Below are 25,007 nucleotides of genomic sequence, written 5' to 3'. Positions count from 1 at the left end.
TTGAATTTAGAATGTACTTTGGCTTATATTACAAAAACATTTTTAAAAGGTCCACTTTACGTTTATCTTGGTGGGGAAGATTAGATTCAAATAAAATGGTTAAGGCTCCAAAATGTTTCTATCTTTTTTCTGTGATACCTATTCAACTTCCTCTTAAATGTTATAAGACTATAGATAAATATTTCTGTAAATTTATTTGGAATAACAAATCTCCTCAGTTAAGGTATAAACAACTGAATTCGTCTAAAAACAATGGTGGGTATGGTTTACCGGATTTCTTTGTTTATCATAACGTTTTTATTTTAAAACAAAGTGCTTTATGGTTGCAGCACATAGATCCTAATAATTCACCTTCCTGGCTTTGCATTGAACAAAATGTAATGTCGCCACTTCCTTTACCTACTGTACTCACAATGTACAGTTCTTCTGCTTTGTTAAAGAAATCAGTATTGTTTAAATCTACACAATGTATATTACAGGATTGGGATTCTGTTTTCCAGTGATCTATTTCACATACGTAAAATTTATCGCTGGGGTATAATCCGTTATTAAAATGAGCTCGTCACACAACTTTTTGGCTTTCATGGATTAAAGCTGGTATTTTTTATTTAAAAGATATTTACCATGATAATGCCTTTTTAAGTTTTGATGAATTACAACCAAGATTTCATTTTCAACTGTCAGATATGTCAATATGAATTGTTATGTAACTCTATTCTTGATTCATTCCCAAAAGATGTTCCTTTAAATGCTTCTTCTGATTTGGAATTATATATTAAAACAATAGCTTCTTCAGGCCATGTTGTGTCATTGTTATATAAAAAGAATTTAACAATTCTAATGAGGGTAATATCAATTTTCTTTCTATATTTTGGAATAAAGAATTGGACTTGTTATCTTTTGATATATGGAGAAGTAATTGGTTGAATTCTGTTTTGGGTTTCTTTCCTGTATCTTAATATCAAACTAATTCCTTTATACTTTTTAATTTTCTCTGGCCCCCTAAAAATTATATAATGAAAAACTTTTAAATTCATCTAATTGTTGGAAATACAGCTTTGTTGAGACATATGATTGTCATAGTGTTACGATGTTCTGGAATGAAGTTTGGCAGGATATTACTCAAATATTGAATGTCACAGATACTTTACCATATACAATAGTAATTTGTAAATCCTCTTTACTCCCCACTAAAACGTCTCTAATGAACATTAAACCTTTTGAGTTCTTAGTATCTGCAACTTTAAAATCAATTACTATAAATTGGGAAAATGCCTCATTATTATCAGTTCATATGTGGTGGGCGTGGAAAATTTGTACAAGGAGAGGTGCTAATTTGACGATATCTGGTATCATTCATAATAATCCAAATCAACCAACTTTTTGGAAACCAATTGATGATTATCTAGGTTTAAATTGTTAAGTAAGTTTTATTATAGTTAACTTTCTATGTATAGGTTTAACACTTAACTTTAGTAGCTCTAAAAATGTTTATATATAGATTTTTAAATGTGTTCCCTGGGAATGTTTGGGAATCCTAACTCTGTGTGAGGAAAGAAAACTGCCTTAGGGACCTTGAAAGCATACAATGATAGGAAAACGTCTTATTGTGGCTGTGCACTTTACTAAATGATTGGGAATTAGCACCTTTGCCAGCTTTAGGGCATGTGCTATAGGCACAAGTAGTATAAAGGAGTTTGGAGACATAGAGCCAGGCATCCTAACTCATTTTGTGGTTGCAAAACGCCTTAAAAAGAAATGAATTCAGGTACGATTCCCCCCATACTCTTTGCCCTACTATCTATTTGTGTCCCCTCCCCCTCCACAGGATGTATGAGTGAAAAAAACATACTGTGGCAGAAAAATCTAAACATTATGAACCCCCACCTGAAAGGGACTCCTGCCCATGCAATGTAAAACCAGCAGGGTAAAGGCATGTGCAAATATTTGAAACAGTGGATGAAAATGGAAAGAAACCGTTTGCTGATAGGAATACCTTTGACTTGTTGGGTTTGAATATTTTAAAAAAGAAATTAAAGGATCCAAAGAATAAAGCAGATGAAGAACATTGGCCAGCATTTTTGGAATTGGTACAGGGAAGCAAACAAGCACAGATTAGAATTCCAAGTCTGCAGTGTAAAACAGACTCAAGGGAGACTGGAATATAAAGTAATTCAATGACAGAGTTGGCTTCGGCCCCCCTCCTACCTAGTACCACAGTAAAAGGATAAAAAGAGCGAGGACAATAGGGAAGTGAGGGGCAACATATTGGGTGTTTTAAATTTCCCTATGCTGACCAATGGAGCTGGGGCTGTATCAGTGGATGCATCTGGAAATGAGGCTGTGCCAGCGGGACTGCTAGCAGAAGGAGGTAACGTGCAAAGGAGCAGTGCAATGTGAGCTACTAGCAGTAGGACACTAGAAGAAGGGGTGTGACAAGCAAGATTGGATGCAGACTTCACAACTATTGATCGGACAAGTCGGTCGATTGGTCAGTCGCAGCTTAGCATAGGGTTTCTGATGAGTGCAGCCCCATTATCAACGGAGAAAGTTTAGGATGGACTGTGGAGTGTTAGCTTAGAAGAAGAGTCTTAAATGTGAGGGAGGACACCTTCCCTTTCTCTGGCGATGCAGACAACAAAAGTCCCGTTAGTACCTGCCTCTGCCCCAGGGGTAGAATTACTGCTCATGTCCCATGAACACATACTGATTTGTGTATTAAGAAGCAAGTTCTGAATGTTTTGAAACCCCAACACAGTTCTGCAAAGAAGTACAAAGTGTATTCTGAGTTAACAAGCACAACTGTGGATTTATTATTGCGTTTGATGGTGCCAGGTGAAGCAAGGGGCAGATTGATTGAAAAGGGGGTATAGCGGAGACAAAAAAAAACCTGAATGTAGGGCCATTAATGCATAGAAGGATGATTTATTAAATGCAGTTGCAGAAGTATGCCATGTGTAAACTGGTTGGACTAAGATTTGAAGTTGTCATCAAAAGAAATGAGTCACCAGCAGATTACATAGAAAGACATAAGGAGGAGTTTGAAATGTAACTGGTTATCACGTATCTGACAGCGATGCATAGGAAGTGCTGGGTGCTGTTTTTGTGCAGTGATTACCACAGAATGTGCGAAATCAATTGATCACTCTCTTTATTGGTTGCCTGAATTAGTGACTGTGTGAAACTTTCAAGTGACATCTCAGGAACAAAAGAGGGAATCTGCAGAATCTTTAGGATTTGGAAATAAGCAACAGAATGTGATGGGTCGGTCCAAGAAAACCTCAGCAAGGGGAGACAGGAGGGCGAGCTGGGAGGGGGGCTGGCAGAGTCACTGAAGAAGCTGCTGGACCAGGAGAGTCATGTTTTATTTGTGAGCAGCTTGGATGGTGAAGAACAGATTGCCCTAATTGTGTTTCAAATGTACACATTTCACCGAATCAACCTGAATTTACCCAGTTCGCACAGAATCCATACCAGGAATACTAGGACAGCCCGAGAGATGCTGACTGTACCATTTAATTCCCATAGCTTTTAAAGGTCCTTATGTTGGTTATACCATAAATAAAACAAATACTGACTTTCTCATTAATAGTAGAGCAAGCTGATTTGCTCTAGGGACCTCTGAAATTTCTGCAGGCTTATCCATATAGGTCGGTATTTCAAATCAACGAGTTCCACATTACATTTCGGATCCTATTTCTCTTGGTCCTACCACAGACATGCATGAATTTCGTCTTAGCCCTTTTTACCTGAAAGTTTGTTGGGTCATATTTTCTGAAAATTTAATTGCACTGTTTAGTGAACCTTAGGTGTTGCTTACCTTAATGTACCAGAGAGCAAGGGAAATTAGGACCTTGCTCTGTTTTGCAAGAATGATTGTAGATTCATCGGCTGATAATTACAAAGGTTTTTGTGAATCACTTGCAAAAGGTCTCAACTTTATGGTGCACTGGTTATAATGATGTGTGCTGCATACTTTTCTTTGATTCTGTAAAAATAAAGATAAATTCTACGAAGATGTATCCCATATTACCCAATATTATCCAAAACTGGAAACTAAAGTTGGATTTCAGCCACTTCAGTCAGTGTGAACCGTACCACACTGGTCAGTTTTGTACTGATTGTTACCAGGTCCAATACTCTAATTCCCCAACCAAAAGGTATAAATAACCAATGTGTACTGTTCTGTGCAAGACCTCTGTGCTATTAATAATGTGGTTATTCCTAGCTTCATTGTGGTCCGAAACCAACAACCATTCTTTTCAGTAGCAACACAAAGCCAAATGGTTCTTCGTGATGGTGGATTAGTGTTCCATGTTCTTCCCCATACACATTCATGAAGAGAGTCTGCTTCTCTTTGCTTTCTCATTTGCAGCATACCAAAGTGTGTTATGGAGGTTGTGAAAAAGCTTTACAGAATACCCTGTGCTCTCTTCCCAACCTTTAAAGAAATATTTTGAAACCTTGATCTTTCCTGGAAACTGGCACTGTGGTTCAATATTTTGATGGTATACTTCTTGCCTCTTTTGCTTTAGACTGATGCAAGATCGACTCTGTTCATCTTCTTACGGAATTGGCTAATAAAGGAAACAGAGTAAATTGAAGCCATCTTTACGGTACCACATCTGGTATCTGTTTCCCAGATATGATTTTTCCTGAGAATGGCTGGGTAAAGTAGACACTGGATCCTTCGGTACACCACAGCAGTAAAAGCATTGCAAAATTGTGTTATAAAGGACATCCCTGAACCCTTGAGATGGTGTAAAGAGGCTTAGCATTCATTTGTACAAATAAAACAACCTCTTGCTTCTGCACTACCTATGGGGTTCCCTCATTACATAAAGCTATTTACTTTGAATTGTCATGAATAACAGTGATCTTCCCATGGAGTACTGGGGCAGGATCATGGTGATCAGAAAAAGCCCAAAGCTTACTATTACTATACTTTAGATCCTGCAGTGGCAAGACTGAGTCTATGCCACTGGTCTGTTGCTACTGCTGCTTATCTGGTGGAAGCCTCTGAAAATCTTTTACAGAGTCCCCTCTTGATTGTAGCTGCCAGGTTGGCCTTGTTCTGAAATCCTATTGCCGTTTGCCTCACATATTGGCCTAATTTGCTGTTCTACCTTACTAACTGCATCTCTAATGCCCACCAGTGAGAACTAGATTCCATGATTGTCTTTTGGTAACTGAACATGAAACAAAGCCCCTCCCTGACCCCACAGATGATCCCATACCACTTTTTGAAGGGGAACAACCTTTACAACGCAACTTTTACAACGCACTACCATTACAACGAAACTGTTACAACGCGAGTGCATTGACAACGCAGGACATTACAACGCAAGTCTTTACATCGACTTGCACTAGATGGCATGCTAACATTAAAAATAGTGTAGTTTACTATCCCAACACCTTCCGTACTGTTACGTGGACTGGAGTTGGAATAGTAAATTACACTTTTTTAATGTTAGCACGCCATCTAGTGCAAGTCGATGTAAAGACTTGCGTTGTAATGTCCTGCGTTGTCAATGCACTCACGTTGTAAAACTTTTGTTGTAACAGCATGCGTTGTAACAGCATGCGTTGTAACGTCATACATCCCTTTTTGAATTAATCCTCTTTGTAAGGGCATCATGTCTTAGAAATAATGATTGTGAGATTGTTGCACTATAGATCAAGTTATTGAAAGACACATTTTACTCAATGTGAGATCAGCCCAGGTTGCTGAGTTTGTTGCCCTTACCAGATATTATATTCTCTTCCACTTGGCTACTCAGCTACGAGTATATTTTGTGAGACACAGATCGGCACTGCCTATGTGGATGAAAGTGCATGTGATAAGTGTCATTCGAGGTGAAGATGTAGCCTGCCTCCTGGTGTTATTGGTCTTGTCCACAAGCTTCGACACAATACACCATGATCTGCAACTAAAAAGAATGGATTTATTTCTCACAATGTTGTAAATACATATTGTTGTGGTAGACAGTGCAACTCTTCATCTTTGGATTGATTGCCTGGTTTTCTGTTTGGTGTCTGATCCTGCTCGGCAGCATCCAGCTGGCGAGCCACTTTGGAACATTCTGAGACTAACTGTTTCTTTGCCAAACTTTTCCCTATGTAGGTAATTCAATAGGCCATGTCTGAAATCAAAACTAGTGCTTACCTTTTAGAAGAGGATGTGAAAGCCACCTCCATAGCATTGAGTCTAGTGACTATGCAGCTATACTCCTAACAAACTGCCATATTGCATAATATAATTAATTATGTATCTATCGATTCATTTAGTAGTTCTAGATAGTGTTTGCGCAGTTCTATATAGTACCAGGTCACCAACACATAATCAAGCACATTACATACAATAGTGAGCACAGCAAAATGTTCCTCAGAACAATAGTGGGGACTGGTGGAGAGTGGGGGAAAGAAAGGCAAAAAGGGAAGTTGGGACAGTGTGCAGGGATGGAACAGCACTGAAAGCTAGTGACTTCATAACCAAAACATCAAGATTCTTGTCCCAAGGTCAGGATTCAGTGAAAGTGGCCTGAGAATGGCATCATAGATTGTGCCCAATCACTATGTTCAAAGTACTCTTGATGAGGGAGGTTTTAACACTTTTTTTGAGGGATATAGGGTGTTAGGCACTAATCTCAGGTGTATGGAGGCAGAAATCTAAGAGACTGGAGTTGAGCTGGCGAAATACTGTTTTGAGACTAGAGAAAAAACACATTTTGGTATTTCCAGGCATAGCAAGCATTTGCTTCTAGATTGTCTTATGCCTCCTGAGACAAGCAGAAAATCTACTAAGTAGGTGGTTTTGTTTTGACATGCCTTCATGTGAGGGTACTTTATCCTGGGCTCTAAAGGGAGCTGATGGAGATTTCTTAGAACTGGAGATATGTTGCTGAATTTTTTGTATCATCTATGAGTTACGCTATGATGTACTTAACAGCTTTTGGAGGTTAAAGTGTGGACACTGGAAGACCAGCCAAGAATGTGTTGCCGAAATCAATTCTGGATATAATCAGAGAATGAGCTGCGATTCTCAAACAGTTATGTTACATGCCTTCTTTTCCTTAACTGGTGGAGATTGAAGGTTGCAGAGTGCACCAATTTGTTTACTGGAAGAATCCCAGTTAAGAATAGTCAATAGTGTATCCTAGGCATTTGACAGTGGTGTCAGGGGATTAAACGTGCAAGCGTTGTTAGTTGCATAATTAAAGGTGGGTCGATGTTGTTTTTGCCTCTTCTGAAGATAAGCAGAAATTCTGTTTTTAAGGGGTTTATTTTGTTGACATATCATGTTATTACATTTTATAATGTAACATAGGGTTAGCACTTATGCCTCTAGCCATACGGCAAGTAATTAAATACAATTGCATGCTGTCACAACATTTTCTACGACCCACACAGAGAAAAGAGATTCAAGATCCAAAGTAAAATGAACATCAACATCACCCCCAAACACATTCCCAGCAACTCTGTATCCAAGAGTACAGAAAAGAAAAGACAGAGGACAGTAGGTGGAGAGCGGGGGTCAGTTGACTCTTGAAGATAAGATCCTAGATCGGTCTATGGTGAGGATAACAAATCTCAGTGGTGAGAATATGCTCATAAGATTAGGGGGTTTGATTTTAAGCAGTATGTTTCCATAAAGTGATGTACTTTTCTTAAACTGGTCTGTAATGTGAGTAGGTCATTGATCAATAACAAATTTAGGTATAACTGTGGAATATGACTCATTACATCGTGAAGTATTACATCGCGTGCTTTTACAACAACCGCGTTGTTAGTATGCGATGCATTTACATCGCAAGTCATTAACAACGACTGGCCCTAGGGGGCGCGCTGGACTTAGGAATAGTATTAATTACTATTCCTACACCACTTTGCTCAACTGTAGGGAAGGTGTTGGAATTAATTTCCAATACTGCAGCGCCCTCTAGTGCAAGTGGTTGTAAGGACTTGCGATGTAAATGCATTGCGTGCTAACAACGCGGTCATTGTAATAGTAGCATATAATGACCGCATTGTAAATGCTGTTTCCCATAACTGAGTGTCACCTGTGCTCTGGTAGGTCTTAATGTTGGTTTTATTGAGCAATTTTGCGCAATGTTGAGCAATGTTCCTAAATGTTCAACATACAGATTTAATAAATCATTGTGGATCCCTGTGCATCTCTGTACATGCTATTTCCTTAGGGGAGGATGAGTGGTTTCCTAGTTTCATTAATTGTGTTCTGCCTTTGAGGAAAGAATTGAAACATTTGAGTACTGCATCTCTGAAGCCCATCCTTTTTTCCAGAGTTTTTAGTTGCAGATCATGGTTTACTGTGTCAAAGCCTAACAAAAACTCCAGTAATACTTAGATGGCAGACTTCACCTTCATCTAGGGTGCAAGGAATGTCATCCAGTACCTGTAAACTAAAAGTAATTTCTATTTTTGCAACTGTTTATCTGTAGTGCCACGTATTTCTTTATTGCGTTACCCAGCAATGGGATGTCGGTGATAGGTCTAAAATTGTCCATGAGAACTGGATTAGGCTGGTGATAGGTCTAAAAGTTTCCACAAGAGCCTGATTGATCAGCATTGGGTATCTTTAAGATTGGTGATGTCAGACCCAGTTTTTAGTGGTTGGAATAAATTCCTTGAGACAAGGATGCATTGATTAAATTAAGCAGAGTATGGGCAACCAAACGGAAGTTTGATTTGACCATGGAGTGTTGCATAGTTTTCTCAGTATATTCTACTTGCATACCTAACACTTCACTCAGCCTTCATGAACAAATAGGTCACAATAAGAGTAGTGTAAATGCATTGCATGACAATTAAACCATAGTGCCATCTGGTATTGGATATCTGCAATATTTGTAAACTGAGGAATTACATTTTGTACATAATACTTGCTCTGATCTTTTGGATCAACAATGCATAGCCGTAATGCAACGCATCGGCGGAAATAACGGCTTTTCGCCTATACATATACACTTGCTATAATTGCAAATGCAACAGATGTGTAGAAAATGAAAACTGTCATAATGTTGATCTTCATCTTGAAATGATTAGACTGGACAATATTAATTTGTTGTGGGTTGTCATGATGAAAATGGAGAGAACTGCAAAATCATTTTATACGTGCTTAAAGTACTACCAACGCCTCTCCATTCTAGCATATTAAGACACATTTTAAATGTACTGCCTTCTTGTTTTCTGGTGTTGTTCCCTGCTCATTTAGCCTAACTGTTCAAGTAAGGGTAGCCTCGGCATAGAGAAGCAAGATTTATTTGCTTAGAGAAGTCAGCTTTCCATGGTACTCCACAGAATACAGTCTTCAATATCTTCTGAAATTATTCCCTTGAGAAGAGCCAAGAACCCAATTGTTAGCTGCAATCTAGTGACTCACATAAGTTCATGTGTCCTATCCTTTGCTAGCTGCTTTTGTTGAAATAGTATGAAAGAAGTGTGAATGTGAAGTGAATTTAGCATTATTTGCTGTAATGTCTTTTTGGTCTGTAAATATGCCTATTCCTTCTCTCAGCTGTAAGGTATTCTTGTGCAGGTAGGAACATTTTGAAAATATTTAGAATTAGATAATCCTAACATACACCAATTATGAGAAAAGGCTGCCTTGGAAAATGATGCCTCACATTTTTACTAAAACAGATCCCTATAGATTAACGTACCTGGACGAGCTGAGCTGCACCATGGGGAGCCTGGGGAGGAGAGAAGAAATAATGACTGTTATTATCAGAAGACGGGAGAGAAAAAAGTTGAGGTTGGCTGACACTGAATATTGCTAAGAGACACATCAGTAGAGGAAGACCCTAGATATCTGAAGAGAGATGCACTGTGGAGAGCTGAGGAGGAATAGGCGAGAGTGGAGATAGCTTAGCAGTAAGGAGGTGAGATTGGAGGCCATCACTGAGTGCATAACAGGGAAAGGATGACAAATAAGAAGAGTATCCTTCAAGCAAAATAGGAATATATGAGACGTTGGACAGATGAAGAATGAGAGAGATCAATAGAGTGCAGGGGAAAAATGGGAGACTACTAGGAAGAAGAGCAAGAGTGGCTAAGAATAGAGTAGTTACTAGAGTACTATGTTATTACCTGGACAAAAAGGAGATCTTAGGGGATGACCTGAGGGTAGAGAGCAGATTGAAGCAAAGTTGAGGTAGAAGAAAAATACTAGAGAAAACATAAGAGTGACAGCACTTGCTGGAAATGACTGAAGAAGAGACTAGTGGCAGTGAAGATAAAGGAAGGAATGATTACTAAAGAAAACTTCTTAGAAAAGAAGGGTATAGAAGCATAAGAAATTGTGAAGGTAAACATTGAGATGGCTGAGAAGAAGCAGCAAGAAAATTGAGATATATAAAGTGTAGCCTGCTTTTGGTCACTAACATTATTGCCAGATGGCATTGAAATGTAGAGGGTGACCAGAAGAAATACAGGCTGCAATAACTGCTTCGAGGTGCTCTCTGCTATAGTGCTTGATGTGTGAGGAGATAATGTGCCTCAACTCAAAGCTCAGAATCTTTGTGGCATAAGAGGCCGGATATGGATAGAGTTGTTCCATGGAGAAGGAAGATTAGAGAAGGCAATCATTAGTGAACTATGTAAGCTGACAGAGTGTTTGCTTCATTATTAATTTACTAAAACATGCTGTTACCCCAAAGGGTATCTTGCCATTATGAGTGGACGAATGGAGAACGGTCTAATAGGAACCAAAAACCACCAGGCAGCAAATAGAAAAGTCTTTAATGGCTTAATGAGCTGACTGCTATCCTGGAATGCATACCTGCAAATGTGTTAATGTGTGGTGACACAAAGGTGAGGTTCTAGTTGCAGAACATGGTGGCCTAGGGAGGAACTTGGTAAAGACTGTAGGGCTTCAGGTCATTTCATTTTAAAGAGTCTGTCAGATAAAGACTGCGCTTTGGTGAAGCATTCTAGACCCCATCTGCGTAAGAGGTGCAACACAGGGATTTGGGTAGACATAACTAAAATAATGGACAGTCCAGCAACTGGAAATTAAAAAAAGGTCAGAGACTGGGATTCTGGCATCTGTTGAAATCCATAGCCAAAAGCAACAAAGCAGAGAAGTCAAAAGAGGGAGTGATCAACCACAAACTACTTGTGGTAAAATGAGCCTTAGTTGAGTACACAACTGTGTTTATTGACTGTTGTCTCAGATGAACAGTCAGCATTTTCTTCAGAGCTTATTTATCTAAATCATTATCAATTGTTTTTTATCTCTACATCCAGAATATGCAGGACAGGACAAAGAGAAGCTTTAAGCACTTTATAATATTTTCCAGGTACGTATAGAATCTTGCTTCACATAAACTGGCATTTTATTTATAAACCATATCTTATTCCAACAATATTTGCAAATTATATGGAGTAGAGTGAACATTACGTCTGACTTGTCATAATATTCCCACCACTTTATGTTTAAGGGAGGGACCTCTGGCTCTATAGATGGGTTCCACCGGTGTCACAACATCTGTCTAGTGCGCTCAGCCATTCTGCAAATACAGGTTGCAAGAAATTGGGTTTCTAGTTGGCAAAGATATGCACACTGTCCAAGCAGGAACTGTAATCCTAGTCAGGGTAGGCTAGATACACACTAAAAGATAAACTTTGCTGGTAGGTTGGCACAGAGCTGTCAGACTTATCTAAAGAGGCAATGTGTGACACACACACATACACACACACAGTAACACAATGAAAAAAGCACACAAAACTCCACACAGGTTTAGAAACATAGACAATTAATTTATAAATAAATCAAGACCAAAATGACAAAAATCCAATGAGTAGAAGTTGAGACATGAATTTGTAATGTACAAGAAGAGTTCTTGCGCTTCGAAGCGATAAGCGCCAATGGGGGTTATCTGGCTGCACTGAACCGGGACAAATTGTGCTCACGCTGCCCACGATGGAGAGCAGGCAGGAGACAATACCCACGCAGGGCCCACTGGGCAAAAGTACCTTAATCCTCATCACAGCACAAGATGCATAGATGATTCCCACACAGTTGGGATGCTGTACCTGATTTCTCCAAGCAACTGTGGCGATGCGTCACGTCCGTTCATCTAACCACAGGTTCTGAGTGTGGCAGTTCAGAGGTTGATGTGCTGAGTTCATTACCATATTGGAGTAAATTTCTTACGAAGTGATAGCAGCCGGTGCTGTGTCCTTTTAAACAATATATCCCAAGTGGGCTGGCATGAAGGAAAACTGCAAAGTCTAGCAAAATAACCACGCCCAAAATAGATGGACCTCAAACTCCACAGGACCCCAAATGACGGGTCCGCGGCCAGCAGGAGATGCGGGGGGCGTTCTCGCGACGAGGAGCGCCGCATTTAAATTTCCAAACAGAAAAGTCACCTTGCTTGAGAACGCCAACACAGTTAGAGGTAACTCCCTTCTTTATTGCAGGTATGCCAAACAGCGCGTTACTCCTCCATGACAAACAAGCGCCATACGCGTTTCGGGCATCTGCCCTTGATCACTGGCATTCACACAAGCCCCCACAGCTGCTCATACTTGTAGCATAGTCTCCGCCATCAATAGCCAGTGCATTATGGGTTAGGGAGTTCATTACCATATTGGAGTCAATTTCTTCCGAAGTGATAGCAGCCGGTGCTGTGTCCTTTAAACAATATATCCCAAGTAGGCTGGCATGGAGGAAAACTGCAAAGTCTAGCAAAATAACCACGCCCACAATAGATGGACCTCAAACTCCACAGGACCCCAAATGACGGGTCCGCGGCCAGCAGGAGATGCGGGGGGCGTTCTCGTGACGAGGAGCGCCGCATTTAAATTCCCAAACAGAAAAGTCACCTTGCTTGAGAACGCCAACACAGTTAGAGGTAACGCCCTTCTTTATTGCAGGTATGCCAAACAGCGCGTTACTCCTCCATGACAAACAAGCGGCATACGCGTTTCGGGCATCTGCCCTTGATCACTGGTATTCACACAAGCCCCCACAGCTGCTCATACTTGTAGCATAGTCTCCGCCCTCAATAGCCAGTGCATTATGGGTTAGGGAGTTCATTACCATATTGGAGTCAATTTCTTCCGAAGTGATAGCAGCCAGTGCTATGTCCTTTTAAACAATTTATCTCAAGTGGGCTGGCATGGAGGAAAACTGCAAAGTCTAGCAAAATAACCATGCCCACAATAGATGGACCTCAAACTCCACAGGACCCCAAATGGCGTGGTCCATCTATTGTGGGCGTGGTTATTTTGCTAGACTTTGCAGTTTTCTTCCATGCCAGCCCACTTGGGATATATTGTTTAAAAGGACACAGCACCGGCTGCTATCACTCCGGAACAAATTGACTCCCTAACCCATAATGCACTGGCTATTGAGGGCGGAGACTATGCTACAAATATGAGTATGTGGGGGCTTGTGTGAATGCCAGTGATCAAGGGCAGATGCCCGAAACGCGTATGGCGCTTGTTTGTCATGGAGGAGTAACGCGCTGTTTGGCATACCTGCAATAAAGAAGGGAGTTACCTCTAACTGTGTTGGCGTTCTCAAGCAAGGTGACTTTTCTGTTAGCTGGACATTTCACTCGTAAAAAGACAATGAAATTCCCCCGTTATAGTTACTGCAGGCAACTATAACTCACGCGACCGCAATCCTCTGCTGATGACGTCAGATATTACATCACTGTATTTAGACACTTATTTACCCATGTCTTCTTCCATTAATCTTTAGCTATACATATATTACAAATATTTATTTTTCAGAAAGACACATATGTCATCAGTGATGTAATATCTGACGTCATCAGCAGAGGATTGCGGTCGCGTGAGTTATAGTTGCCTGCAGTAACTATAACGGGGGAATTTCATTGGTTTTTTACGAGTGAAATGTCCAGCTAACTATAACATGTGTGAAACCTATGGTTTTTAAAGTGAATTTGCAAGGTTTTTTAAATGCTAATTCGTAACTATAACGTGTGTGAAACCTATGGTTTTTTCAGTGAATTTGTACGGTTTTTTAAATGCTAAGTTATGTTTTTATTATTATTTTTTTTCAGGTTTTCCAAACAAAACAAATATTTTTTTTTTAAATCGCGAGGTGCGCGCACCGAGCACACACGGTTCGCAGTTCGTGCTGTGCGCGCAGGGTGCGCGCACCTCGCGATTTTTGTAAAAAAAGAAAATTGTTTTTTTCTCCCTTGGGGGTCCTTCTGTGACCCCCTGACCAAGGCTAGGGGGCAGGAACTGTCCACTCTGCCCCCTTTTCACGTTCTCTACCTTTGTTTTTCACCCCCTCAGACTGCGAGAGACAAAATTGTGGCCGACACTTCCTGGTTTCGACCGATTCGAATGTTTACCCACATCTAACAACCAATCAGAATTGCGCTCGCGCACGGCAGGGTGCGCGCACAGTGGGCGCACGGTGCGCGCATATAGATATTAATATGCTTTTCAAATGCTATTTTCTCAGGAAATACTGAACAGATTTACACCAGATCTGCAAAAGCACTTCCTTGACCTTATGGCTACCTCTCTGCCAAATTTCAAGTAATTCTGTTCAGCCGTTCGGGCTGTAGCTGTGTCTAAAGGTCCTATGGAAAAATGCATGGGGAAAACGCGTTTTGGGACCCCCCTTTTGTTCTCGGCCCCTACTTGACGAATCACCCCGAGACTTTCAGGGTAGGAGCTGAACGGAGCGCCCCATTAGTTTTGAAAATTTCGCAAGGATTCGTCAACCGGCGCCAAAGTTATTCAAAATAGAATTTTGAGATTTCCTATGGAAACTAGGTTGTAACTATAACTATCTACTGGCGACCGCCAGTAGGTAATATATATATATATATATATATATATATATATATATATATATATTACCTACTGGTGGTCGCCAGTAGATAGTTATAGTTAGGACCACGTTTCCATAGGAAATCCGCAACATTCTATTTTGAATAACTTTGGCGCCGGTCGACGAATCCTCGCAAATTTTTCAAAATAGGTGGGGCGCTACGCTCCGCTCCTACCCTGAAAGTCTCGGGGGGATTCGTCAAGCGGGGGCTGAGATAAAAGGGGGGTCCCAAAACGCGTTTTTCCCATGCATTTTTCCATAGGACCTTTAGACAGGGCTACAGCCCGAACGGCTGAACAGAATTACTAGAAATTTGGCAGAGAGGTAGTCCTCAGGTCAAGGAAGTGCCTTTTGTAGGTTTGGTGTAAATCTGTTCAGTAGATTCTGGGAAAATAGCCTTTAAATCAATATATATATCTGAGCCAGCTTACGGTGCGCTTACGGTACGCTTACCGTACGCGTACGGTGGCGTGCGCGAGCGCGATTCTGATTGGCTCTTAGATCTTAGCAAACATTCGAATCGGTCGAAACCAGGAAGCGGCGGCCGCCATTTCGTGTGTTTCACACAGAATAAAAAAGAGTGATATCTTGAAAAGGGGGCAAGGAGGAGAGTTACAGACCCCCTAACATTTGTAAGGGGGTCAAAGAAGGACAGAAAAGTACAAAGAAAACATTTATTGATTTAAAAAAAAATCGCGGGGTACGCGTACCGTACGCGTACGGTAAAAAAAAAAAAAAAAAAAAGAAATGAAATGCAGATTTAAGTGTTTAGATATTAGGGGGCTCTAAAAAGAGCCGTTGTGTTTATTAAGTGATTTTTTAGTGGTACCTACAAGTAAGTACCGATGCAGAGTCTAAGGTTCAAGAGGAAGACTCTGTTCCCTTCATCATTGAAGTGCACACCATCTCCTCTATAAATGTCTTGCATGTCGAAACGCAAGTTGTTGTGGTAAAAGGAACCCATACCATAGTCACGGAGGAAAGCAGAAACAGATTTGTTGACGTGCTTTCTTGCTTTGTCAATCTGTGGACAAAATTGGTTGGACCAGTTCCACTTTTGCCTTTGGCATATGTTAGAAAACACAAAGGCAGTTTTAGGGAAAAGTGAAAACAGTTGTGCAAAGGTGTCCTTCATAAACATTTCCAGACCTACCCCAGTCAAAGTGCCTAGGTCATTGCCACCACAGTGCACTATTATGAGGTCAGGGTGTTGGATTTGCATGAAGGATTTCACCAATGGCATCAATTGGTGCCACTTTAACCCTCTCTGACCAATCCATTTAATGTCTACATTTGGCAAAGCAAGGTCTCTCACCATACCTGTTTTCTCTGCATACTTTTCACTCCAGAAGACATAGCTGTGCCCTACAATCCACACTGTGAACATCTTCCAAGGAGAACTGGATGCACTCAGGAGGTGTAATTCAGTAGAATGGTAAAAAGAAATGAAAGACAGTTTGGAAATGGAGGCATACGTATTTTTTTTTTTTTAAAAAGAACTGATTGGCTGTTTCATACAATTCTACACTAAAAACTAGGCTGTATGTGTAAATTTATAGAAGCATGTTTTGTATTGGTACAGAAAAATGTGTTACCAAAGAACAGTACTATGGATTTGCTGTTAGGTTTGAAAAGTCAAGCACTCTTGCTCTGTGGAATTGAAACATTGTGTGGTGAACTTCTGACCTAACTCCACACAGCAGTGTTCCATGAGCTGTTGCTATGGTAGCAGGCAGAAGTCAAGTTGGGGGAAGGGTACTAGGCAGAAGTCAAGTTGGGGGAAGGGTACTTTTGGAAAAGGGTTGGTTTTCAACCAATAAAAATGTGTGATTACATTTGAAAAAAAGTGGGAAGCACTGAGATTTGAAACTTACATGTATATGTGTGGAAAAATAGAGGAAAACTTTGCCATTATCTGGTTCTGCTGAGAGGAGAGAGGTGTAGAGAACAGAGATCCTGGCTCTGATAATCTGCTGTTTGAGTGCCACATTTCTTTCACAACTAACTAATTTTAAAGGTGAGTTTAGAGTTTGAGAGGGGATGTATATGGTAAATTAAGAAATGAATAATAGAAATGCAATTCTTTTTGTTGAAGTTGTGTTTATTATTTTCTGTTTTGGGAGAAATTTAAATGTGAGGAACATGTAAAATAATATGGACTATGTTTTCACGATAAATTAAGGTGTACTGGTATAAATAAAGAATACTTTAAGGGTTTGAGGTTGGACTCAGTAATGCAAATACATACAGCATCAGTAAGGCTGGTTGTCCTTGCTGGAGTGTAGGCAGTCACCCAGGTTACAAATGGTGCTGGTCTGAAAAAGCAGTTTGGACATGTGCTTTTTTAAGAATCTGAAAAGTGGATTCATAATGTGTCAGTCTGTAAAAGTGATTATCACTTGCCAAAAAAAAGAGTAGTAAGTGTGCTTTAAAATTGGCAAAGAAATTTCGTTTTGTGACTAATGTGAAAACATGACTCTGTGTGCAAATAGGAATTACAGGCAGAGATTTATTGCGTATTGCTCTGGTGATTTCACAGTTGCATTAGATGGAAAGGGGGAGCCATTTTTTGGTGTAGAAGCAGACTCTTAGCACACACCCAGCTGCTTACCATGTGGAATCATGCACAGTATTCACAAGCGAGTGGGGTTTGAGGTTTCAGTCAGTAATGCAAATACATTCAGCATGACTAAGGCTGGTTGCCCTTGCTGGAGTGTAGGCAGTCACCCAGGTTACAAATGGTGCTGGTCTGAAAAAGCAGTTTGGACATGTGCTTTTTTAAGAATCTGAAAAGTGGATTCATAATGTGTCAGTCTGTAAAAGTGATTATCACTTGCCAAAAAAAAGAGTAGTAAGTGTGCTTTAAAATTGGCAAAGAAATTTCGTTTTGTGACTAATGAGAAAACATGACTCTGTGTGCAAATAGGAATTACAGGCAGAGATTTATTGCGTATTGCTCTGGTGATTTCACAGTTGCATTAGATGGAAAGGGGGAGCCATTTTTTGGTGCAGAAGCAGACTCTTAGCACACACCCAGCTGCTTACCATGTGGAATCATGCACAGTAATCACAAGCGAGTGGGGTTTGAGGTTTCAGTCAGTAATGCAAATACATTCAGCATCACTAAGGCTGGTTGCCCTTGCTGGAGTGTAGGCAGTCACCCAGGTTACAAATGGTGCTGGTCTGAAAAAGCAGTTTGGACATGTGCTTTTTAAAAAATCTGAAAAGTGGATTCATAATGTGTCAGTCTGTAAAAGTGATTATCACTTGCCAAAAAAAAGAGTAGTTAGTGTGCTTTCAAATTGGCAAAGAAATTTCGTTTTGTGACTAATGTGAAAACATGAGTCTGTGTGCAAATAGGAATTACAGGCAGAGATTATTTGCGTATTGCTCTGGTGATTTCACAGTTGCATTAGATGGAAAGGGGGAGCCATTTTTTGGTGCAGAAGCAGACTCTTAGTACACACCCAGCTGCTTACCATGTGGAATCATGCACAGTATTCACAAGCGAGTGGGGTTTGAGGTTTCAGTCAGTAATGCAAATACATTCAGCATCACTAAGGCTGGTTGCCCTTGCTGGAGTGTAGGCAGTCACCCAGGTTACAAATGGTGCTGGTCTGAAAAAGCAGTTTGGACATGTGCTTTTTTAAGAATCTGAAAAGTGGATTCATAATGTGTCAGTCTGTAAAAGTGATTATCACTTGCCAAAAAAAAGAGTAGTCAGTGTGCTTTAAAATTGACAAAGAAATTTCGTTTTGTGACTAATGAGAAAACATGACTCTGTGTGCAAATAGGAATTACAGGCAGAGATTTATTGCGTATTGCTCTGGTGATTTCACAGTTGCATTAGATGGAAAGGGGGAGCCATTTTTTGGTGCAGAAGCAGACTCTTAGCACACACCCAGCTGCTTACCATGTGGAATCATGCACAGTATTCACAAGCGAGTGGGGTTTGAGGTTTCAGTCAGTAATGCAAATACATTCAGCATCACTAAGGCTGGTTGCCCTTGCTGGAGTGTAGGCAGTCACCCAGGTTACAAATGGTGCTGGTCTGAAAAAGCAGTTTGGACATGTGCTTTTTTAAGAATCTGAAAAGTGGATTCATAATGTGTCAGTCTGTAAAAGTGATTATCACTTGCCAAAAAAAAGAGTAGTCAGTGTGCTTTAAAATTGGCAAAGAAATTTCGTTTTGTGACTAATGAGAAAACATGACTCTGTGTGCAAATAGGAATTACAGGCAGAGATTTATTGCGTATTGCTCTGGTGATTTCACAGTTGCATTAGATGGAAAGGGGGAGCCATTTTTTGGTGCAGAAGCAGACTCTTAGTACACACCCAGCTGCTTACCATGTGGAATCATGCACAGTATTCACAAGCGAGTGGGGTTTGAGGTTTCAGTCAGTAATGCAAATACATTCAGCATCACTAAGGCTGGTTGCCCTTGCTGGAGTGTAGGCAGTCACCCAGGTTACAAATGGTGCTGGTCTGAAAAAGCAGTTTGGACATGTGCTTTTTTAAGAATCTGAAAAGTGGATTCATAATGTGTCAGTCTGTAAAAGTGATTATCACTTGCCAAAAAAAAGAGTAGTCAGTGTGCTTTAAAATTGGCAAAGAAATTTCGTTTTGTGACTAATGAGAAAACATGACTCTGTGTGCAAATAGGAATTACAGGCAGAGATTTATTGCGTATTGCTCTGGTGATTTCACAGTTGCATTAGATGGAAAGGGGGAGCCATTTTTTGGTGCAGAAGCAGACTCTTAGCACACACCCAGCTGCTTACCATGTGGAATCATGCACAGTATTCACAAGCGAGTGGGGTTTGAGGTTTCAGTCAGTAATGCAAATACATTCAGCATCACTAAGGCTGGTTGCCCTTGCTGGAGTGTAGGCAGTCACCCAGGTTACAAATGGTGCTGGTCTGAAAAAGCAGTTTGGACATGTGCTTTTTTAAGAATCTGAAAAGTGGATTCATAATGTGTCAGTCTGTAAAAGTGATTATCACTTGCCAAAAAAAAGAGTAGTAAGTGTGCTTTAAAATTGGCAAAGAAATTTCGTTTTGTGACTAATGAGAAAACATGACTCTGTGTGCAAATAGGAATTACAGGCAGAGATTTATTGCGTATTGCTCTGGTGATTTCACAGTTGCATTAGATGGAAAGGGGGAGCCATTTTTTGGTGCAGAAGCAGACTCTTAGCACACACCCAGCTGCTTACCATGTGGAATCATGCACAGTATTCACAAGCGAGTGGGGTTTGAGGTTTCAGTCAGTAATGCAAATACATTCAGCATCACTAAGGCTGGTTGCCCTTGCTGGAGTGTAGGCAGTCACCCAGGTTACAAATGGTGCTGGTCTGAAAAAGCAGTTTGGACATGTGCTTTTTTAAGAATCTGAAAAGTGGATTCATAATGTGTCAGTCTGTAAAAGTGATTATCACTTGCCAAAAAAAAGAGTAGTAAGTGTGCTTTAAAATTGGCAAAGAAATTTTGTTTTGTAACTAATGTGAAAACATGACTCTGTGTGCACACAGGAATTGTTTTTAGATATTTAATTGGTGAAGGTGTTATTGTGATTTACATTTATAGGAAAGGGGTTTATAGTATTTTAAGATTTCTAAAGAACATAAAAAATGTAGTAATATATTTAAATAAAATAAAGGATTTTTTTTTTAGTTTTTTTCAGGTATTGCTGAAGAGCAGTGAACAAAATTTAAGATGCCTACAAAATCCAGACTAAAGAAAGACCACAAAAAAAACCTATATTTGAAGACAACTGGAGGACCTAAGTTAGTTGGAGATGCTCATGTTGGGAAAAAGAAAAAATCTTCTGGTAAGCAGACAAAAATTTTTCTAAAGAACATATTCAAAAAAAGGAAAAATGTACAAAATGTCTGTACTGGAAAGAATGATTTCAATCGAAAAGGACAGGAAAAAATTGAGAATTTAGTTAATGCAAATATACCTTCTCCAACTAAAAAGATTAACTTAAACAGAAAAACAGTGTTTAAAGAGATACGTAGAAAAATGTTTCAGAGAGGAGTTATGTCCAATTTGATAAAGGATGTGAAGAAATATAAGCAAAAGGCTAAGTTTTATAAGAGAAAAAAAGAAATTGAAGCCATTGCAGCAAAGGCATTAGAACTAAAAAGGAAACTATTCATTTTAATTTTGAATAGGATGCGTACATTAGATAAAATGGTTAATGTACTGAAATCACAAAGCAAAAGGAAAAGAGTAGTGAACAGAGCAAACTTTTCTAAAGTGTTTTTAGGAAAATGGATGCATAGTTCAAGTAGTGAACCTTTTTTTAATGAAGAGAGCTATTTTCAAAGTAATAGTTTGCTGCATGCAGTTGACACCAGAGGTCGTGCTTACGAAGTGAAAAATGGTTGCATAATGGAGAAGGAGATAATGGTTCCAAGAGATGAGGTACAAGTGATGGCGGATGAGGCTATGGGGAGACGTCCTAAAGCCCCAGTGTACACTTGGAATTGTAGTAGTATTTGCACTGTGCGTCAGGAATCTATTGATAAATTTCGTGAGTTTCTAAGAGAATATAGTAAAAAAAGTGTAAAACAGAAAATTAAGGTGCTTCAAAGTCTGGATCCATGCAGAGTGAGAGAGAATACTGGTTTGCAGGGTCATTCTCTGGCTTGTCTATCTAGAAAAGTGTGTAATAGTGTTTTCCATCATTTTAGGATGCTGGCTGTTCATCATACTGAAATGAGAAAGTTTGTGAAACGGTTGTATTTTGCTAAAAGTACAGCAATAAAGTTAGATGAATTGAATAGGGCTCTGTTCCGTGGATCGGTATCAGATGTAGAGAAGGTTGTTGATGAAATTCAGTTTTGTTACTTTGGTCCTGAACAAAACAGTGCAGAAAAGGACACAGTAAATGAGGAAGAAGTGGAAGAGAATGTAGAACCCTCTGTAAGTAAGACATTTAATGATCACATAACAAAATTTGCAATAATCTCTAATGAAAGACCAAATATTACTTGTATTTGTTGCCGCAGAACTCATTATAGAAAACAAACTAGGAATGTTGATCTCTACAGAAAGAGTGAAAATGAAGATAATTATAAGTGGAAGGATTTTGCCACATATATATTTCTTGAAAATTGTTTTGAATTGGGTGAAGATCAGCGTATTTGTAAATACTGTTACAACAAGTTAGAGGAAAATAGAATGCCGACCAGAGCCGTACATAATAATTTAGAATTGGATGCTATTCCTGCTGAACTTTCTGAATTAAATACATATGAGTCTATACTCATTCAATGTGTTCATCCGTTCCAGACCATAGTACGTATGGAGCCCAAAACTGGTAAATTACCTCTTTCAGATTTACTGAGAGGTTTAAAAGGTAGAGTGGTGTATTTGCCCTTGGATTTGAAAAAAAATATGGAAACTATTGATGCAGATACTTTGGAAACGGAACCATTAATAATTCTGGTTAATGGTGTACCTACAAAGAATAAGAAGATTTGGCAGGAGCTGGTAGATGTACGGAAAGTACAAAGAGCAAATTTGTATTTGAAAAGGAATAACAAATGGTATGAAGCCATTTATATAGAAGAAGAAGAAGAAGAAAATTTACAAGAAGAAACAGAAACACCAACTGGACAAATTGACAAAGTGGACAAGTCAAAGGAAGAAGAAATATATGAACATTTCAGCATACATCCTCTTCATTCAAAAGAAGTTATGGGAGACAATATTGATCTGTTTCAGATGAAGAAAGCAAAAGGAACTCCCGTGAGTGTATGGGAGGAGAGCTTGGAAGCTCGATGTTTTCCCCAGCTGTTTCCTAAAGGAAAAGGAGGACGATACGATGAACGTCCAGAACAGATTCCAGCTTCTGAGTATCGGACTACAAGACTATATGCTGAAGATCCCAGATTTCGACAAAGTATTCCTTATTTGTTCCATCTTTTATTTGAAAGCGACTTGTCTGCATTGTCTTATGCAGTAAATCACATTTTAAAAAGTGTAGTACATTTACAAAATGTGTCTGCTAAGGATTTTATGGAGAAAGTGCAGCACCGAGATGATCATTTGGAAACACAACTGATCAATCTGATGGCTTGTCAGCGTGGGACAAATGAATATTGGTACCGACGCCATGGTGAATTAAAATGCATGTTACGGAATTTAGGAACACCAACATGGTTCGTTACCCTAAGCTGTGCGGAGTACGCTTGGGATGATTTACTGGATTTTCTACGAGAGGCAAATTCAAACATTAAAAACATCGAATACAAGACAGCAGGAGAACTGTGCTCATTGGATCCGGTTAATGTTTGCAGATATTTCAATCATAGATTTGAGGCTATGATGTCGTTCATCTGCAATAAAAAAAATCCACCTCTAGGAGAAGTAGTGGATTTCTTTTGGAGAAAAGAGTACCAGGCAAGAGGTGCTCCTCATATTCATATGCTGTTGTGGATCAAGGATGCCCCAAAGTTTGGAACAGATGCTGATGAAGCAGTGTTATCTTACATTGAAGAATATGCAACATGTGCTATACCAAAAAGCACAGAAGAGAAAAAGTTAAAGGAGCAAGTTTTACGTTTCCAAAGTCATCGCTGTGGAAAATACTGTCGACGGAAATACAAGAGCAAAGATAAATACTACACTAAGGGCCTCATGTAGGTAAATAAATTTTACCGGTTCTTAAATACCGAGCCGTACCGAATCGGTAAATTAGAATCGGTAAGTTATATGTAGGTAAAAATTCGGTAACAGTTACCGATTCGGTAACATTCGGTAATCACGAATCGGAATTCACCGAATCGGTAAATACCGAGGTGGTATTTACCGAATCGGAAAATACCGAGGTGGTATTTACCGAATCGGAAAATACCCAATCGGTATGTACGGATTCGGTAAATAAAATCACATGACTTGACGAAACAGCTAATCCAGTGCAACGACAGCCCACCCAACCAGGAAGTGCCCACACCCAGGCAGGTGTACATAATTAGCCGAAGTGGCCACACCCAGGCAGGTGTACATAATTAGCCGACCCTGGAGAGGCTTGGAGTGCAGAGGAGAGGCAGGGAGCCGTTGCATGTGCGAGCGGGTAAACGAACAGCATGTCCAGCCAGAGAACACAGAAAGACGGAGGGGAAAGGAGGAGGAAGCTGAAATTTAGCCCCAAGGAACTCCAGGTGCTGGTGGAGGAGGTGGTGAAGCAGCACCAGAAGCTGTTTGGAAGGCAATCCCTGCAAGTGCCTGAGGCTGAAAAGCGCAACATATGGCTGGCCATCCAGGCGCAGGTCAATGCTGTGGGAGTGACCCACAGGGACATTGAGGTCCTCAAAAAGCGCTGGTATGACCTGAGGATTGTAACCAAGAGGAAGATGGGCGACATCCAGAAGGAGGCCAGCCAGACCGGAGGTGGAACCAACAGGGCACCTGCCCTCACCGAACTGGAGGAGCTGGTGGCGGCCACAATCGAGCAAGAGAGCGTCGTGGGTCTTGGGGACGCCGACAGCTCTGCCAGAGCCGCAACACACCAAGGTAAGACGAAAGCACAGCAATGTAGCCCCCCCTACCCCTATCCCACATCCCCCATTGTGAAACGAGAATCACACTGCAGTCCACACGTGTCAGTGCAGACAGGCAATGCATTCCGGGAGATGTAGTCAGGGCAACACTAACCATGACGTAAATGTTACAGGGCAACAAGGCATGTCACGCACTCGAGGCACAAGGAGACAGAGGACATATTGGAATGTGAAATGATTTATTGTGACGCTTGCAATGCAGCCCTTCGGGGACACTGAGCCAATGTTGTATTTCTGTCCACAGATGTGACATCATGCAGGACAGGGCATGCTGCAGGAGAGACGGCACACCGGCCACAAATATCACCTCTAGCCAGCACAAGTTCAGACCAGAGAGCAGGCCCACTGGCAGCCGCACCACCAACACAGCCAGCCTCGCCGCACACAGAGCCAGCATCACCTCACCGAGAGCCAGCATCACCACCACCAGAGCCAGCATCGCCACTCATGTTCGAATCACCGGCCACATCTCCGCTTGCAGGTGTGAGAATGAGGAGGCGTCCAGCAGCCAGGCTACGAGCCTTAGACACCTCGTCAGACGACAGCATGGGCCCAGAAGACCGCACCAGGCCCCAGGAAGGGAGCCATGCC

The 25,007-nt window shown here is 40.5% G+C and overlaps 1 protein-coding gene across 5 annotated transcripts in view; it reads right to left on the bottom strand.

Annotated features, from left to right (window-relative positions):
• Positions 1 to 25,007, bottom strand: part of LOC146839636 (uncharacterized) — a 376,335-nt gene that overhangs the window by 251,318 nt on the left and 100,010 nt on the right. For all 5 annotated transcript variants that reach the window (XM_085650366.1, XM_085650365.1, XM_085650370.1 and 2 more), the window contains exon 2: positions 9,681 to 9,710. In XM_085650366.1, coding sequence (XP_085506492.1) covers positions 9,681 to 9,710 — 30 coding nt within the window. The remainder of the gene's footprint in view (positions 1 to 9,680; positions 9,711 to 25,007) is intronic.

This window comes from Triturus cristatus, chromosome 4_1 (assembly GCF_964204655.1).
Source record: "Triturus cristatus chromosome 4_1, aTriCri1.1, whole genome shotgun sequence".
NCBI lineage: Eukaryota > Metazoa > Chordata > Amphibia > Caudata > Salamandridae > Triturus > Triturus cristatus.
Note: the sequence above shows the minus strand (reverse complement) of the source record. Positions and strands in the feature narration are given on the sequence as shown.